At 34.8% G+C, this 19,478-nt stretch overlaps 1 protein-coding gene across 1 annotated transcript in view; it reads right to left on the reverse strand.

Moving 5' to 3' along the window:
* LOC133191306 (uncharacterized) overlaps positions 1-19,478 on the reverse strand; it is a 66,273-nt gene that overhangs the window by 25,145 nt on the left and 21,650 nt on the right. Inside the window, exons 9-30 of the mRNA XM_061327055.1 lie at positions 17,765-18,113; positions 14,338-14,635; positions 13,969-14,095; positions 13,498-13,722; positions 11,948-12,154; positions 11,437-11,714; positions 11,102-11,252; positions 9,229-9,447; positions 7,875-8,028; positions 5,429-5,685; positions 5,127-5,150; positions 4,625-4,822; positions 4,084-4,219; positions 3,821-3,855; positions 3,538-3,676; positions 3,082-3,320; positions 2,526-2,696; positions 1,561-1,753; positions 1,147-1,389; positions 670-887; positions 383-488; positions 146-262 (exon numbers count right to left, since the gene is read on the reverse strand). Coding sequence (XP_061183039.1) covers positions 146-262; positions 383-488; positions 670-887; positions 1,147-1,389; positions 1,561-1,753; positions 2,526-2,696; positions 3,082-3,320; positions 3,538-3,676; positions 3,821-3,855; positions 4,084-4,219; positions 4,625-4,822; positions 5,127-5,150; positions 5,429-5,685; positions 7,875-8,028; positions 9,229-9,447; positions 11,102-11,252; positions 11,437-11,714; positions 11,948-12,154; positions 13,498-13,722; positions 13,969-14,095; positions 14,338-14,635; positions 17,765-18,113 — 4,084 coding nt within the window. The remainder of the gene's footprint in view (positions 1-145; positions 263-382; positions 489-669; positions 888-1,146; positions 1,390-1,560; positions 1,754-2,525; positions 2,697-3,081; positions 3,321-3,537; positions 3,677-3,820; positions 3,856-4,083; positions 4,220-4,624; positions 4,823-5,126; positions 5,151-5,428; positions 5,686-7,874; positions 8,029-9,228; positions 9,448-11,101; positions 11,253-11,436; positions 11,715-11,947; positions 12,155-13,497; positions 13,723-13,968; positions 14,096-14,337; positions 14,636-17,764; positions 18,114-19,478) is intronic.

Here is a 19,478-nt window from a genome sequence, read left to right on the forward strand (position 1 = left end):
ACTTCTAAAGTATATTATGAAAACCAAACATATATTTTTGTTTTGCCCCATTAGTACCTAAAGAATTACATGTATTGCAAACAAGCTCTTTAATAAATATTTATTGAATTCCTATTTATATATTAAAGGTATTGCATGCATGTACCTTTGACAGTGGCATAATAGGTATGGCCAGACTGTAAGTAGAGGCCATGTAGAACTGCATGATTCACCACCCCAACACTGTGGAAAGCCACCACATCATTCCCTCCTATTGTGGTACCTGTAAACAATAATTATTATAAATATGTAAATGCCTAAAACTAATTGACTGTACAATGAGTTTATGTATAGAAAATTAACTTTTCATCAGTGTAGAATCATCATGAAATATAATTGGTACCTATGCCGAGTTGGTAATCTTGAATGCCTGTTGAGTGTGATATTGCACTTATTTCCTCTACGTCTTCAAATGTCTGCCAGTTGATGTACATATCTGTGGTAGAAGTCTAAAACACAAAGAGTACTCTAAGCATATGCTAACACACAACTGCACATGGAATCAAGAAATTACTTGTAAGTCTCATTTAAAGAATTTCAATCCATCATCAATGATATCCATTACAAATATTTATAATATACTATAGATTAAAATGATCTTTATTTGCCTACTTGAAATTTAAAACTAACCTGGTACCGCATCCCTGGGATATTTCCTATCCACACCTTACCAGGTGTTGGAGGAGTAAGATCCACCACTACACCATCACTACAGGTGTTTAACTCTGGCAGGACTTGGGTCCATTCCTCAAATTTTATCTCTGTATACACTGTGTGTATACAAATTATGTATCTCTGACCATGTACCAATTCACCAGGGTTGAATTTAAAGTTGACAAATTCTCTCCCTAAAATTAACAGATATGTTCTGTTTCAGTAACATTTTTGTTTAAATCTAATTCATGTACCACTCTTTACCTCTTTTCCTTTTTTTGGTGTGACACCGGTAGCCACTGTCATTCTCTTTTCTCTTTAAATTCTCTCTTGGATTTCTCTTTCTCTCTCTCAAACACACATGCATTTCAAAATTAACAATGTTAAAACAAATATTCAACTTTCTTGCTTCAATAATTTTTTTTTCTGAACTACTTTTATAATAAAAATTACCATCTACTGTGCTACATTTTATGGCATCTGGGTGGCTACAAGGATCAGAGAGAGTCAATGCATTAGTCTGCTGATAGTATGTGGTGGCATCTACTGTTCTGGCATTTAGTACTGCCACCACATAGGACCTGTATCGGAGCTGTGGCCACACTGCAGACAGGTAGTTCATGTTGGGTGTATAATCCTTGTCGGCCACTGGCCAGCGAGCATTCTTCTCAAGGAAAATGGCTTGTCCATATCCATCTGAATCGATAATACTGCACAGTTTATAACTGCTGAAAGTCATTCAAGAAACATTCAAAATAATTAAAAATATTTACAGGCACACCTATTGATGATTGTAGATATCTGTAAAACCTTTTAATATGCCCAATAAATTCTATATTTTTCATAAAATTGACAAAAATCTCCTACCTCTGTCTGCCTCTGGTTGACCTACAGCATCCAGTACATGTTTTGGCTTGATCAGTATTGGATCAAAAGCTTCACAATCCTTAATGTCCGCTGAGACAGAGGAGAAGAGCTTAGCCTTGTTATACCCACGGACTGCAAATCGACGACATTTAGAGAAGTCAAACTGCCCCTCCAGCTCAACCTCAAACTGCATCTGTGACAACATAACATAAATTACAAATCCAATTTCACTGCTGTTTATGCTTCATTGGCTGCATTTTTTATAGATAAACAAGATGTGCACATGTAGAATACCCTGTAACATCAACTTATTTATCAGTAGCCTATATCATTTAAAAAAAAATCATTGTACTCAGAACATGCTCTTGCAAACCAAATCAGTTGGGAGACAAAAACAAGATAATTATGCAGATGATGACGGAATATTACTTATAAGTACATTAAATAGGGGAAGTAGACTATGGATATGCTGAAGTCATCCCATTTGTTATATTCATGTAGTTCAAGTGTTAGTTGAAGCCATCTGTATCACAAGACACCATTCTATTATTTTTTCAGTAATTCTATAACCATGATTTTATGGACATACGCAACGTAGTTTGAACTTTATTGTCTTTTTCCCTGGAGTTGAAGAGTTCCAACACTTGAAGGAACGGTGTGCTACATTTTAATGTCTATATATGCTGTTGTACACTTCTTCTAAAACAAGTTTGGATGAACAAAACACCTAGAATATATGTTTAGTAATTTTTGTATATTTTTCTTTAAATTACACAAGAATTTTCATCAATTGATATCTTTTCAAGACCCTTGGTAATACATGCTAATTTTTTGTCTTCGAACATCTGATGGCACTATAATCTTATATTAAGAACATCTTGAAAAATTATCAGTAGGTAAGGTACGTTGAGTATATCCTTAATGGGTACATGAAAATCCTATCCAGGGTTATTTGGAAAGCCTACCCCTTTTCCCGCTTGTGTCACTGTAATCCCTGTGACTTCTGACCATACAGTATGAGTCCTTCCCACGTGTGAGTTGTCAGTGATGGCCCATTCATATTTATCGATTACATCATATTTATCTACCTGATCTTGTACATCTGGGTCATAAAATCTATCCATGTTGACAATTATCTAAAAAAATGCAGAACTTAGATAAAGATTGAAAAGTCAACTGCAACTCGACATTGGAATATTTACTGTTCTCTAAAAAAAAATGAAATGGGAGGATGAAACTCTGCCATTCAGTAATCTGAAAGGTCCGGAAAAGTGACTGAATGGTAGAGCTCTGCCATTCAGTTACCTTTCAGTAAACTTTCAGTTAACTTGTAGGAGGGAAAAGCTCTTTTTCAAAAACTTTTTAAGCCTTAAAATGATTGATAGTATTTTTTTCATTTTTTGTCTTAAATTTTCTGATAATTTTTTTTTACATGAGTACTTGTGTTACAGTAATTCAAATGTCAATAAATACTTTCTCAAACAAATTTTATTTGATTTCCATTAACTGCAAGAAGTAGACCTTTTCCTTGAGTCCAGCACTTTGAGTGGTATTCTGGTGTTCCACAGTTATCTTCCCTTTATTAGGAGGATTAGCCAGTATCATGACTCCATCACTGTACAGTGGATCATAACATGTGGTTATGGCACACAGTTTGACAGCCATTCTGTATGTTCTTCCAGGTTTAAGATCCAAGTTTGTCACTTTGGCTTCATTATGCTTGCGGATATGTTCGTATTCCCTTAAAGTGTTCCACAAATCTCGAAAGAAAATAAATTGCATATTGATATTATAGAAATTAAATTTTCTCACATTATTTCATAATTTTTTTTATTCATTTACAAGTCATCACAAAATGGGAACAAAATTTTCTTCGTGTTCTAAATTTTGTCACAGATCACACCTCAATAGTGTCTATCAGAAAGGAGTAATTTTTACTAAAAGACGGAAATTTATATAAACATTGCTGATGCTTACTGCCAAGTAACATTTCCTCAATAGCAAAATGAGCATCAGGAGTATAGAATTCCATGTCTGTGGGAACCTGCCAGTAGGCCTGTAGTGTGTTTGTAGATGCCTGGAAGTCAGTGTCATTCTCGCACCTCTTCCTGTTGTCCTAAAATGAGGTCAGAAGTAGGCTGAGAGATTCAGTTTGGAAACACATTAAAGATTGTTTATTCTGAATGATCAGAACTACCTATAGCATAGCTGATTAGCTGAAAGAAATACAAGTAGCAATAGCTGAAGTCACTGTGCTTACCTCATAATGGTGTTTGAAGAGAGTACCATTGTCAACTGAAACGTAAATAAAATGTGAAAATACATATAACTAAAATGTGGAAATACATATAACAAAATTATTGGAGGGTTGGGGGGATGTAGCATCCTCTTAATATATAAATATCGAGATCATCTGCCATTCTTTACACTATATACCAGTTTTGGAGAAAAAAAATTGTCAAAATTAGATTAAAATGGATAAAAATGTTAATCATGACCAATAAAGAATGTGGTGGTTTGAACCTGTCATAATACAGAGCTCTCCATCATTGATGTCTATCCCTGATAACACAGCACTCTCCTGTACTACTGTGACCCCATCAGAGGTCACAGTCACACTGCCTGACAAGGTCACAGCTGTTATTGTCACATAGTAGGTCTGTAACCAAAAGAGATGAGATTTACATTTTGTTTCTTTTACTTTTGTACGTACATATATGAAAGTATTACTCTAGAAATTTAAGTTTTAGCAACATGTTACTTTTGACAACTACATTGTGTCAGTAGTTGTTACACTTTCATCTGAAGATTAAAGCATATGAACCATAATTAAGTTTTCTGTTTCATTCATAAACTGAAGATTAAACACCACCACTGTATTAATTCATACAAATATGAAATCATGACAGTGACATACAAATATCTATAATGTTTTTAAAAGTAATTTTTTTTATAAACAATAAATGTCTAAAATTGTATTCAAACATGCACAAAAAATTAATCTACAGATATTTAAATTCATTTTCTGCATTTAATCACACTGCATAAATAACAAATCATATACCTTGAAATTTTGTAGACTTAGACCAGTAGCAGAATAAGAATCCATAGATCCAACATCTAAAGAAGGCACAACATCTGCACCACCTGGGGTGGTACCTGCCTGGAATTTGTATGTAACATTCAGGTGGGGGTGAGAGAAGCCCTCCCAGTGGGCTGTCAGGCTGCCTTTTGTTGTCATAAAATCTACATCCTCTATGTCCTGTTAATGTTTAGAATGACATCATATTTTTTTTCATATCAACTGAAGTTTCAACATTAATTTGCAAAGTTAAAATCTTTCAAAAATACAGTAAAACATGCTTATTATGAAGTGCCAGGGACAGATGATTTTCATTCGTAATAAACCTAATTCATTATATCCGTTTGTATTACAATACAGTTTAAAGTCGCGGGGAATGAAAACCACTTCGCTGTAAGCGTCAGTTAATTATAAGTGTGTTCGCTATAAGCGTGTTTTACTGTACATTGGCTGGTACATGTATTGTATATAAAACATTACTTACGGTGAAAGGCATTTGACCTAGGTTCTGAAAATTGATTAAAATTGAAAAGGTCTGAGAATAAATTTGAAACTGACACACAAAATAATCAGAAGGTACAATTGTACTAGTAACAATGGCTAAAAAAAATGATATGTGGTAAAAAATGATAAATATAAGGGAGCTATTGATTAAAAAAATACCAAACAAAATTATCAAAACCTGATAAGAGAATAAAAAAATATGAGCAAATTAAAGCATCTTTATCACAAAAGTCTTATAGACCTAGGCCTATATCTTTTAATTTTTCAAATCAAGAAACTTACAGATGCTTGAATATCAAACACCACTCCCTTGGTAGCCAGTTGTACATCATGAATGTATGGATCAGAAACGGCATATGTTGAGAGACCACCAGAGTTCTCTGCCTTGATAGTGACGTAATACGTCTGATGTCCATGAAGTCTCCACTCTGTGTCTGATACAGCAATGGCTGTACAGGTTGGAGGGTTCCCCACCACACAGGATCCACCACTCTGTAGTGGAATGTATGACTGCACATCTGTTTGTCTTGGCAAGTGTCCTGTTCATTATAAAGTACTTGTTTGTCTAAGTTAATAACACATTAAGACTTATAAAAAAATAAATCAAGATATTTTAAAAAATAATTGTTCAATTTAAATTAAAAAAAAAAAATCTCCTGTTAACTCTGGTTCCAAAACTTCAAGCAACTAAGGAAATGAAAAGCACTTCTTGATTACTGCATCTACACTACACAGGAAGAAACTAGACCTTTCAGATAAAACTGAAAGGCGGCTTTCAGTGAATTTTCAGTGGCCATTCAGTCACTGAATGGCAGGTACATTTCAGTGACCTTTCAGTTACCTTTCAGCCACAATTCAGGTACCTTTCAGTCACCATTCAGCAGACACATTTCAGTCGCCTTTCAGTGACCTTTCTGTCGCCTTTCAGTGACCTTTCCGTCGTCTTTCAGTGACCTTTCCGTCAACTTTCAGTGACCTTTCAGTCGTAATTCAACGGCCTTTTCATTGGCTTTTCACAAGTTTTATCGGTAATTATTCCTTAAAAAATTTTTAAATAAAATTATTCACATCTTTAAATTAATGTGTTTTTGTTTTCTTATTGTGATGAAATTCAGATACGTACATGTAGAACTGGTAATGGTTAGATGTTCAATTGTCTTTAAATTGTTTACTAAAATGTTAAATTGTGATTATTAACTATAACATTTATGTCTAATTACAATTTTATTAACATTAAAAATTACAATTCATCTGTGGAATCATAAAATTCAAATTGATTTTGGAATATCTAATTTGTTTCATGAAAACTGATTAAGAAAAAAAAATTATTCAAATGATGAAAAATAATATTTGTATCAGAATTTAATTAACGGGAATAGAATTGTCTTATTGTAAAATTTCTAAATCTGTGATGAATGTTTTCACAAGCTCATTCAATTTGATAAGTTGTTAAATGGATAAACAGACAGTCAATCTGAAAAAAAAGGATTGAGGATATCGATCAAAATGCTCTTAAAATAAAAAAGAGAAAAAAGTTTTCTTATTTTTCAGCTTAATTTAAAATAGTTTTTCATTATTTTTATATCCATCTAACACAGTGTATAAGACGGTTAGTTTTCATGGAAATATCTGGTTATGAAAGACGAGACAGAATTAATTATTTATGCCTTTTCTACAAGAAATTTTAATACTGTAAATTTTCTTTCTTAATTGTTAAAATCTCACAATATTTTAGCTTCTGAAAGATATCGTTTAAAAAATTATTTTACTTAAACAGAATTAATAATTTATGCCTCTTGTGGAAGGACCTTAATATTGTAAATTTTGTTTCTTGATTGTTAAAATCGCACGATAATTTAGCATGTTAAAAGATATCGTTTTACAAATTTACAACGTTTTCTGAGGTGAAGATCCATCTTGAATCATTTCTTTGGAAAAAAAAACAACAACAACAAAACAGGTGCCCGTCGCCGATAACACGATAATTTAGCATGTTAAAAGATATCGTTTTAAGAATTTACAATGTTTTCCAAGGTGAAGATCCATCTTGAATCATTTCTTTGGAAAAAAACAACAACAACAACAAAACAGGTGCCCATGGCCGATAATTGTCAACATCCCGATAAGAGATGTGTAATTAATTAGTCAGCCCCCAAAATCCGCACAATTAACATAGAATATACAAAATGTATACAAGATATATACACATTCCCAGCTCCTCGATACAACAGGTGAACTGGGTGTCCCAATTCATTTTCTACAAATATATTGATTTTAAATCTCATATTATTCAACAAGACGCCGTGGCGTAATTGATATCGTCATGGACTATCAAGCGAGAGGCCACCGTTCAACTCCTGCTTTCTGCAGGATTTTTTTCTTCTTATATTCACTTTTTTTTCATTTTTTTTAATTCGGAAATAGATTAATTTAACACCATTATACGAAGAAAACTTGAAATAAATTTCTAAGTTAAAAAATAAGCCCAGCATGCATTATTTAATAAAAAGATACAAATGAAAGATAACTGAAAGGCCACTGAAATGTATCTGCCATTCAGTCGACTGAATGGTAACTGAAAGACCACGGAAAAGTCACGGGAAAGGATCTTTTCAGTGATCTTTCTGTGGCCATTCAGTTACCATTCCGTCGACTGAATGAAGTAATTTCATCCTGTGCTAAATATCACAATATAACAATATATCAGTATATTACAACACACTCGTACCTATAGCAAATTCTAGTTTCAGTTGGTAAGGCTCCTGGGCATCAGAAAAAGCACCCGCTCCCCATGCTGCAGTTAGGAATCCATTTGAGTGCCTGACACTGATAGGTCCTGTAAACACTGGAGGTGTGGTATCCATGAAGCATGGACCAATGGACTGTACAACAAGGGAAAAAATACATATATACACTGTATCTCAAAAGTAGTTCCTTTACAGCATATAATTCCCATCTTGTTGATATTTTATAAATTGTAGAATTGACAATGGGTCCATGGGTCTTAACAGTCACATGAGTACTGTGGAATCATTTTAATTTGCAGGGGTTTTTACGTGTTCGTGGGAACGTAATTTCGTGGGTCACTCGTTTAAATGATCAATTCAATGAATCAATATGTTTACAAAATAAACGTTCGTGGGGATGTTAATTCGTGGGTAAGGGCGAACCACGAAATCCACGAACATTGGTCCCCCACGAACAATGATGATTCCACAGTAAATGCTTCATTTGTTGCCCAATGTACTTTCAGTACAATGCAAGTAGAGGACTTGAACCAATGAAATATTTGAGTAAACCCACTCAGATCTTTTGATAAGGTGAGCTAAAAACTATGAATTAATTCCTGCATTTGATCTGTTTTGTATGGTACATGTAGCTGAGTGACAAAAAAATTGCATTGATACAGAAACAAAGGTAATGTTACTGTTGCTACATACCCGAGTTTTCTCTACATTGCTATTGTTACTGTTGCTACATAAGCTGAGTTCGCTCCATATTGCTATTGTTACTGTTGCTACATAAGCTGAGTTCGCTCCATATTGCTATTGTTACTGTTGCTACATAAGCTGAGTTCGCTCCATATTGCTATTGTTACTGTTGCTACATAAGCTGAGTTCGCTCCATATTGCTATTGTTACTGTTGCTAAATCTGAGTTTGCTCCATATATGCTAATACCACTGTCACTACATACCTGAGTTTCCTCCACATTTACTTATGTTAGGGTTACTACATACCTGAGTTCCCTCCACACTGGCTAATGTTACTGTTGTTACATACCTGAGTTCCCTCCACATTGGCTAATGTTACTGTTGCTACATACCTGAGTTCCCTCCACATTTGCTAATTTCACTGTTACTACATACCTGAGTTCCCTCCACATTTGTTCATGTTATTGTTGCTACATACCTGAGTCCCCTCCACATTTGCTAATGTCACTGTTGCTACATATATGATTTCCCTCCATATTTGCTAATGTTACTGTTGCTATGTACCTGAGTTTCCTCCACATCTGCTATTGTTACTGTTGCTATTTACCTGGGTTTCTTCCACATTCCCTAATGTTACTGTAGCTACATACCTGAGTTCCCTCCACATTTGCTTTGCTGATTGTCTTGATGACAGTGTAGAACTCAGATCCATCAGGTACATCAGTGTGATACACATGGATGTGGGGGTGCTGTTTGGTACTTTTGAAGGCCATGATGTCTGGGGCAGGACTCCCAGCTGTAGAGGAAAATCCCACTTCATAATCATGGACACTGCCAGGGTTAGCAACTGGTAGCCAACTCAAAAACAGCTGCACAGAATTAAAAAAGAAATCTAATATTTTCAATAAAAGCAATATAATCAAGCTTTATTGGTTTGAATTCATATACAATACAGTTGAGCAATGTTCAACCTCCAGATCTCTAACCCTCAGATATCTTTAAGTTCTCAGACAGACTTGATATGTTCAAGAAATCTAGGTTTTACTGTATTTTCACCTTCTTTAATTAGCAGTTGAAATTCTTTAAAATGTAAATGTGAAAACATTTATATCTTTAACAGCTTATAAACCTTCATATTCTAACATTTAAAAGTATCTCTATACAACCAAGGTGTTAAAACATGAAAACTTAAGTACCAGTACAGACATGTTTCAAATTTATACTCTCATTTATAATTCACTACACTGTGCTTTGATAAGTGGTACAATTTTCCTTTTGAATGGAAAGTTTTGAGCTTCTTTTGAATGATGGTTGTTACATAATAACATGCCCATTTCTTTAGAAAAGCAAAAACGGTCTATTGTAGGGGCGAGTGGGCGGGGAAAAGCCAGTCTGCATTGAGAGAGAGAGCTATTGGTTGTCTTTAATTTTCTCACATGCTTCATTCAAATTACCTGTAGAACAGGTATTCCATAATTACCATAGCAAATCAGATTAGCAGTCTACATAAACACCATATAAACATGTGTTATATTGATATACGTGTTGTGATAACTCCAATAGACATGACAAATAGATACATGTAATTATGTACAAACATGTATTTGTAGCAAAAAATGAGTTTTACAGAAACAGAGAGTCTCTAACTCTTTCTCCCAGCTTCATAAAATCCCCATTTCAGCAAAATTCATGTTGCTAGTCTCAGAGAGTTGGGTGTCTTAAAACATTGCGACAAATAAAAAATTACTTTATCAATTCTAAAGAAATGGGCATGTCATTATGTAACAATTAACATTTCATATTATTATACTTTCATGTTAAATACTAAAATCTGATTGGTTTAGACGCATTTAACAATCCGTAATGTTACCCTCAGCGTTAGCAACACACTTGACAACGGGTAACATTACGAAAATATCACATGCGTTCAAATCATGCGCGTACGGTTCACCGTAGAATTCTCAAAACGTCAGTTGTGCGTTTGAAAGAAGCCGAATAAACGACGTCAATAAAAGCTTGCGTCCGATGTAGCTTACTTGAAAACAACAAACGACAGACGAAACATCCTTGCGAGGCAAACTTTAGATGATAAAGGACTTTTTGAGTAGCAAACAAACAATAGAGAGGTTGGTAAATCTTTTCTGAAGCTTTCTTATTGAGAAAAATAGAAGCGGGGAGTTTGAAAGCTTTCTAAGCGTGAACTTAACGACGATCTCTGAATTTTTTTATGACATCCGAAATCAATAAGACATTCAGTATAATAAAATAAATAGTGCACGTTTTTGAGGGTAACAGTTGAAATTGACACCCCTCGGAAAACCATTGTCAACCTCCGCTGACGCGTCGGTTGACAATGGTTTTCCTTGGGGTGTCAATTTCAACTGTTACCCTCGAAAACGTGCACTATTTATATAAAAGTGTCCCAAACAACAATTTTACCACTTCAACACGCATCATTAGATAACTTTTCCAAACAGTAAAATCATTCAAAAAAGCTGTATTATTGAAAATGACCCCTCTTACCCGTGATGATTTGGATAACATGGGACTCAGTTTATCAGGTGATCCTGTTGAGTTAGCACAAAACACACTGCCATTTACTGTTACAAATGTACCATTGTCATGGTGCTCAGCAGGTAAAAGGTCAAGGTCAGGTAAAACTGTAGCTTTGGCACTTAAAGGAAGGATTACATGTAAAACAATATATATTCATAAACCATTAATAACCAAATTAAAATTCAAAATGTGAACTTTTTATTAAGACAATTCTATCTTTCTCTAATTCTGAACAGAACCCCGATAAAACTAGTATGCAGCAGAAAAATTTAAAATCTCATATTTACTGATGACTGACTTACGTGCAATCAGGTGTGGGATCTTTAATCAGCCTTCTGAACCTATTACTGGTAACAATCCAGAAGTCTTTGCTGTCTGTAACTAGTCCCCCAGTGACTGTGGCTCCCTCTATATTCACTTCCTGTACAGATGGCACTGCTGTAGTTACCATCACTCCATCTGAACACACAGGCTCAGAGGGCTCTAGGGCACGGTTATAAGCCACAACACAGATGTAATACTGTCCCTCTGTAGTCACAGTATGGGTGGCGTGCATCGAGTAGGTCTCAAAAATCTGACCCTGAGAGATTGATGCAAATTTTTTATCACAGAGTTAGGAAATAATGGATGTACATGTATGAAATATTAGTTTATAAAAGTGAAAACATTGCACTATTTGATTGGGGTCCCTATTATTGAAATTAATTATCCACATGTTCCGAAGCATCACTGTGTAAACTGATATCTTCACAAATTTCCAATTCTTGTAAAATTTTATAATTGAAGACAAGTGTACAGCTGAATTATACTCACATTTCCACTAGCCTCCAGAGAAAAGGCTGAGGCACTGAGAGGTTTGGTGTCGTATCCATACTGATAAAACAGCACCCCACTCTCCCTGTCAAAGAATCCCTCCCAGTGGGCAGTCAGGGTCTTACTCTGCTGATAGTCCACCTCATCCCCTCCAGGTATCCCATCCTCAACCATCCCAGTGTGGGGAGGGGAAGTGTCTATTGTTATCTGCAGGCAGAATATGCATAGAGTGCAGCAGATTAAGGAATAAAAATAAGGAAAGTGCAAGGTCTCAATAAACAATAGCAAACCATTAATGAAAGATATTTCCATTTTTTCTTTAAAATTCATAAGATATACTGTAAACATACATACAATGGGTTATAAAGTTTGTGGCTTGGCACTATAAAATTAAACTGCTCAAATTAAATCAATGATTTTATTTATCATCTTTGTTTTCAGAGGCAACTATTTAATATGACTCGTGTATCCTACATTTATAAACAGGATACTTCTTAATAAGATCATCAATCAGAAGAATGAGTGACCAATGACCTATTGGCTATATTTCTATCAGATGCCGTACCTTCTTGGACGGAACAGTGGTCAGTTTGGCCTACCTTCTTGGCCAGTACAGTGGTCAGTTTGACCTACTTTCTTGGGCAGTATGGTGGTCAGTTTGGCCTACCTTCTTGGACCATACAGTGGTCAATTTGGCCTACCTTCTTGGACCATACAGTGGTCAGTTTGAACTACCTTCTTGGACAGTACAGTGGTCAGTTTGACCTACCTTCTTGGACCGTATGGTGGTCAGTTTGGCCTACCTTCTTGGACAGTATGGTGGTCAGTTTGACCTACCTTCTTGGACAAAACGGTGGTCAGTTTGACCTACCTTCTTGGACAGTACAGTGGTCAGTTTGACCTACCTTCTTGGGCAGTATGGTGGTCAGTTTGACCTACCTTCTTGGATAGTACAGTGGTCAGTTTGGCCTACCTTCTTGGACAGTACAGTGGTCAGTTTGACCTACCTTCTTGGACCGTACAGTGTTCAGTTTGACCTACCTTCTTGGACAGTATGTGGTCATTTTGACCTACCTTCTTGGACTTTACAGTGATCAGTTTGACCTACCTTCTTGGACAGTACAGTGATCAGTTTGACCTACCTTCTTGGACAGTACAGTGATCAGTTTGACCTACCTTCTTGGACAGTATGGTGGTCATTTTGATCTACCTTCTTGGATAGTACAGTGGTCAGTTTGGCCTACCTTCTTGGACAGTACAGTGGTCAGTTTGGCCTACCTTCTTGGAAAGTACGTTGGTCAGTTTGACCTACCTTCTTGGACCGTACAGTGGTCAGTCTGAACTACCTTCTTGGACATTACGGTGGTCAGTTTGACCTACCTTCTTGGGCCGTACAGTGTTCAGTTTGACCTACCTTCTTGGACAGTACGTTGGTCAGTTTGACCTACCTTCTTGGACCATACAGTGGTCAGTCTGAACTACCTTCTTGGACATTACGGTGGTCAGTTTGACCTACCTTCTTGGGCCGTACAGTGTTCAGTTTGACCTACCTTCTTGGACAGTACGGTGGTCAGCATGGCCTTGTTTGTGGCTGTCACCTCCAAGTAATAATCAGAATCATGCACGCCTTTGTGTTTCCCATCTACAAGTCCACCATTTGATTTGATTGCTGGTTTCACTTGAAAATGTTTGTGGTAGGCTCCCCAGAATGGAGTTTCATAGCAGTTAGCTCCTCTAGGATAGCTTCCATATTTTGATTCACATTCTTCTGTGTCCTGAAAGCAAGATAAATGTGAGAGGCTTTTAAGTCATTAACACCACCTAGCCAAAAGAATATAACTTCAATAAAGAAAGTCTCTCTTTCAAAAATTGATGTTGTCTTATGCAACAATTACCATCATGAATAAATTTCAAATAAGTGGTTCATAATGCAATTAGTTGTTTTTTCTTTTAAAAGCTTACTTTTATCATGTAAATTTATTTAACTTCATATTTGGCTCTAAGCGATAAGCACTGCTTACATTGGCCATTCCTTGAGCTGGGATATCCTCATGTCCATGCAGTACATCTAACCCTGTGAAGTTATCAAACAATCTCCAGGCAATGTTGTTCAGTCCACTGTGATGGTCATATGCAATCCACTCTATCCTTTAAATAGGTTTTTGGAAAGTTGGAATGAATCTTGTTTACAAAGGTGATTTTAAATTCAACCCTGAGTTTTACAATATGATTCTAAGACTAATTTGTTGGCAAGTTAAAACTTTTGTCTGAATTTTTTTGAATAAATCAATATTTTGGTGAATACATAAACCCTTTAATTTTGTCTGAAGTAAATCTCAAGTTAACTCTGAAACCCCTTTATTACTAGTGAACTACTGACATATTCTTACGTCATTTCCTTAAAGTCTTCGATTCTATGAACACTGACATTCAATCTATCTCCACGTGTCAGCCACAAATCCTCGATATGAGGTGGTGATGCATCTCTGTAAACCGTTACAGATTCATCCAGATATTTACCCAGCACATCTATTGCGCGTACAGTTACATCCAACTTGTTCCCATCAGTCCACGGCAAATTAAGCTGGTCACCTTGCTTAAAGATAGAGGACACTGATGTGAAACCTTGGGAGTCAACAGTACTAACTGTATCAGTGACATTATATGCTACTTTGAAATCCACCAATGCTGTAAAAGAAAAGATCCATATACAGTTGAACTTCGGTATCTCGAACACTGATATCTAAAATACTATGGATATGTCGAAGTGATTTGGAAGTCCAAACTCCTTATTTGTTAAGTATTTTACCCTGGATATCTCGAATCCTCCGATATCTCAAATATTTTTCTCGGCCCCATTGAGTTCGAAATAATGAGGTTTGACTGTAGTAGTAGTAACTTCTGATGTTTTATAAAAGGGAAATCCCAAATATAAAATAAATACAGGAAATCAACATCAAAAAATTCAACTATTTTTAAGTTGAATAGAAAGACATCTTTTCCAACTTATTTAATCCTTGTAATTCATGTACTTATAATTGTCCAGGCTTAACATTGCAAAATATGGATAAAATGTATTCATCCCTGACATGTTTTGTTCTCAGAGTTCTATTGAATCAATGGTAAATGAGAAATAGCAAGCCCTATTTTCCTTTCATTCATGTATTACAACCCTTGCAAAAAAAATTATGTACTACAGTGTATCATTATGTTGAGTGAATTCACAAAAGACACAAGTCTTGAAATGTTCTTACAATTACGTAGTTAAACATAGGTAATCAGAGATTACAAAGCTCACCTCAACAAATGTTGTCTTTCAGTAAAGCAAAGTCCAACACTAAATTAATAATCTAGTAGTGTGCATCCCTAGATGTAACATTTATGCAATTTTGGTCTGGGAATGGGAAAGGACTTACCTAACATTACTTAAAACTAGTCACTCATCCAGACAATGCAAGTCAAATCCAGCATCTAAAGCAAATTTGACAGTGTTCATCACGTGATGCATAATATATGCATATGTTTGGTTCAGATAGGCCTTATAGTTTCTTGGTAATGAACCTGCTCCAAAAACTTAAACCTGGTCACTCATCCAGAAAATGTAGGTCAAATCCAGCATTGATTCAAGCCTGGTAGTGTCCATCGGATTTCTTAAATGTATCATCCATGCAGGTTTGGTCAACAGAGGGCATATTGTTACACTTAAAAATGAGATCTGCTCCAAAACCTTTAACCTGGTCACTCATCCGGAAAATGTAGGTCAGATCCAGAATCTGAAGCAAGCCTGGTAGTAAGCATCCTTATAGATGCATTATCCATGCAGGTTTGGTCAACATAGGGCTTATAGTTACTTGGAAATGAGACCTGCTCCAAAAACTTTAACCTGCTCCCAAAACTTTAACTTGCTTTAAAACATTAATCTGGTCATTCCTTAGCTGAAATTGCAGCATCTGAAACCTTGACTGGTACAATGAAACACACTAGAAGCATCTTCCATGCATCTCTGATTAATTTAGGGCATAGAATTACTTAAAAAGAAAACTGCTCCAAAAATTTTAACATGGGCCAACACCAAGGGTATCACATAAGCTCCCCTAACTTTGTTGTGGTGAGCTAATAAACATTCTATATTGTGGATTCATTAGATTTCATGGTGACTCAATATGTGTGGAATTTGTTTGAGCTACCACTGTATTTTATAACAAAGTTCACATTTCAAAATAAACTTTTCTAATGTCAAGACACATTTACAGACAATAGGAATGCAAATTTTCCAACGTTTCTCAATTAAAAAGCCCAAATTTGCACATATGATTTACTGAATATGTATTAAATTTGGTGTGTATGCTATTAAGTGTCTTTTACTGAAAGCAGCTTCTGATAAATCAATTACATTGCTAAATGTCTTGTAGATATATATAATATAAAGCACATTCAGAAAGCACATCTTTGCTAACTAGTTTAAAAATCAATTTCCACCAAATACTTTATATACAAAATAAAACACATTTACATCATATTTTTTGCACTAGTGACCTTGAACTTTTCAAAATGACCTATGATCTTTCTGGTAATAAGTAATAAAAGAGCATTCAATGCTTCCTCATTGACAAAACACATATAAAAGATGATTCTAGCTATGGTCTTGAACTAATCCTAGTAACCTTGAGCCATGGTCATAACACACCCTTTCAAAGTATCCAATCATTTTGTCAAATACATGTATAACCATCAAAGTTTTTTTTCTTCATTTTTCATGGTCTAGATATCATTTGAACAACCAGATAGACTAGGTGATTCCTACAATATTTAATACTGTACATGTAAACAAACTTGTAGGGCAAAGATAAGGTATGGTGGTTTTACTAGATCTTAAGGAGGTTGGATCCTGCCATCAAAAGTAATGAGAATTTTTTATCAAGTATATTTTAGTATTTATACACATAGCTTAATTAAAAATCAAAACAAAAAATGGGGGTCAATGCGCTTCTTTTGGCGCTACAGAGCATTTAGTTTGACCTTTTTGCACTCTAAACACGTCTTACACATAAATCAATTTTTAAAGTTTTTCCTCCAATATTTTTTATTCAAATAAATTATGAGAACAAACACAGTCTTATTTCATGGTGAATAGACACATTAAAATTTGTGACAATGAAAAAAATTTCGAATTACTCCGCATGCATAATTATTTGACCTTTTTGCACTCAAAAAATTTCATTTTGCTGGAATTAAAAATTTAACAAGCAAAAAATCATTTGAACGTAATGACATTTTACTGAATTTAAGAAGAATGGTTAAAAGTATGTTATATTTAGGAAATAAAATTAAAAGTGAGGGTCTGTGATGTTGATTTTTAGATATTACTAAAATAGTGCTAATTTTAAGCTTAAATTAGTGCTATTTTTTTCCTTGTTTTTTCACAATATATTTGTTATATTTATCAAATATGATGATAGAATTCATGACAGTTAATTTGATATATAATTAAGGACCAGTATAAAACAGTTCACTGTACAAAATAAATCTGTGCGCAGAATGCTTGTAAAAATAGGAATCCAAACTAATACTTCGAAAGAGAAAAAATGATCATATTCTTCTAAAAACCCTTCCGCCACAAAATATAGTTCCTCACTTAATGCCTTTGGTATGGAATTTAATCATGGAGTGTTAACTTAATATAGTTTAATTGGCATTGTTGAATCCAAATTTATTGTAAGAATTAAAACATAATGCATAATTTTTAAAATATAGGTTAAGATAAAAATCTGCTCAAAAGCTCAGGAGTGAACCTCGTTAAAGTAGAAACAAACATACCATGAACATTTGGAATCTCCTTGCTTTGTCTTTCTCCATAATGATCATCATATTTTGATTCCACTCCTGTAGTAGATGCAACACTGTTCAGCCATCGATTGTTTTCATGGCGGGAATTACGAAATCTGTCTCTCCACATTATATCCACATATCTGGTATCCTTGGTAACCCATACATAACTTGTTTCCTTAGTAGCTGTGGTGACCCTTGTCACCTTGGAAGGGTTGGTGGTGACTTCAGAAATGTTGTCATAAAGAAGGACTTTTCTTCCTGTTTTGTGGTTCCCTGCTTTATCAAAAGCTGAGAAATGAATAGAGTACATTCCTGGTGCTGGCAAGTCAAAGGATTCCTAAAATATAGTTTAAACAAACTTCAAAATTAATGAGAGTATCTTTGATCCGCAGAACTGTATCTTCCTGGGAAAAAATTAGGATATAGACATACCAGAGATGTATGTCTGTCTGAATTTTCAGAAGATCTACAAAATTCTGCATCTATCTTTGACTTATATTGCTTAAAAAGATAAATTATTCAAAATAAAACATTCCTTATTTCCTATCCCCATTATACACATCCTCCTCCTTTTCTGGAGGTTTTCAACCTTGAAAACCTCACTGAAACTTGTCTAAACCACTTTTGAGCATTGTTGTTGGGTTGATCCAAATATAAAAGGCAGGAAGAAGCATTCACCAGACTGGGACTTGAATCCAGGACCCCAAGCTAACCATGCAGGTACTACTGAGCTACAGGGCCAACATACTCAATCCCCATTACAATGATATTTAGAGCTGCATTTCATACTTTGATATTTTGACCTCCCTAAACTCTAATATGAAAATTTATAAGGCTAAATCTATATACCGAAATACATAAATTTTCAAGAGTGATTATTATCAAGACATTAAATTCCAACATGTAGCAGTCAGGCAGTTTCATTTGAATTCATGGTAAATGATGGAAAAAGACTATGTTGGACTCTTTTAAAATACAACTGATCTAGATATTAAAACTATAGAAGTACTGTGAGCATAGAGCTCACAAAATGATTCCCCCACTACCATATGAGGATAAAGGCAGAGTTCACCCCAAATATCTGTCTTATCAGAACATTGACACTGTGTTATTAAGATTATATGAAAGTCACATGAAATTTTATTCAGTAGGATAGGAGGAATTAAGGATAAGAGAAGGGTACCCTTAATATAACAGAAAGAATCAATATCAAGATTTTGCTATGGAAAACCCAAAATACCTGTCCGATCAAAAAGAAAGCAGGAGTTGCAAAATGGAATTAGTAATAAAGATTCTATAAAAGTCTCATTAAATTTTATGCTGTGGTATAGAAGGAGCTGCAAATAAGAGATGGGTACTCCAGATGTTATAGAAAGATATACTGTATGTGTACATAAATTAACGTATTCAAAATTTAGCGCAATCACCGGGTATGGAGTGGTTGGCGTAGTCATAAATTAGCGCTAAACATGTAGCGCTAAAAAATAAAATTTATTTTAAAAAAAAAAGTTGTACTTATTGTGTATGAGTTAAAGTAAAATTTGTTGTAAGTTGTACTTATTGTCTATGAGTTAAAGTAAAATTTTTAAATCTTACTCTAAATAATTTTTATTCAATTACCGTTTACTGTTAATTAAAAACAATTAACTTAAAATTTTCTAATCCATGAGGATCAATAATGTGTAATTATATATGTTAGAGT

This window comes from Saccostrea echinata, unplaced genomic scaffold, assembly GCF_033153115.1.
Source record: "Saccostrea echinata isolate AGI-Se365-2 ecotype Australia unplaced genomic scaffold, CSIRO_AGI_Sech_v1 ptg000023l, whole genome shotgun sequence".
Classification (NCBI taxonomy): domain Eukaryota; kingdom Metazoa; phylum Mollusca; class Bivalvia; order Ostreida; family Ostreidae; genus Saccostrea; species Saccostrea echinata.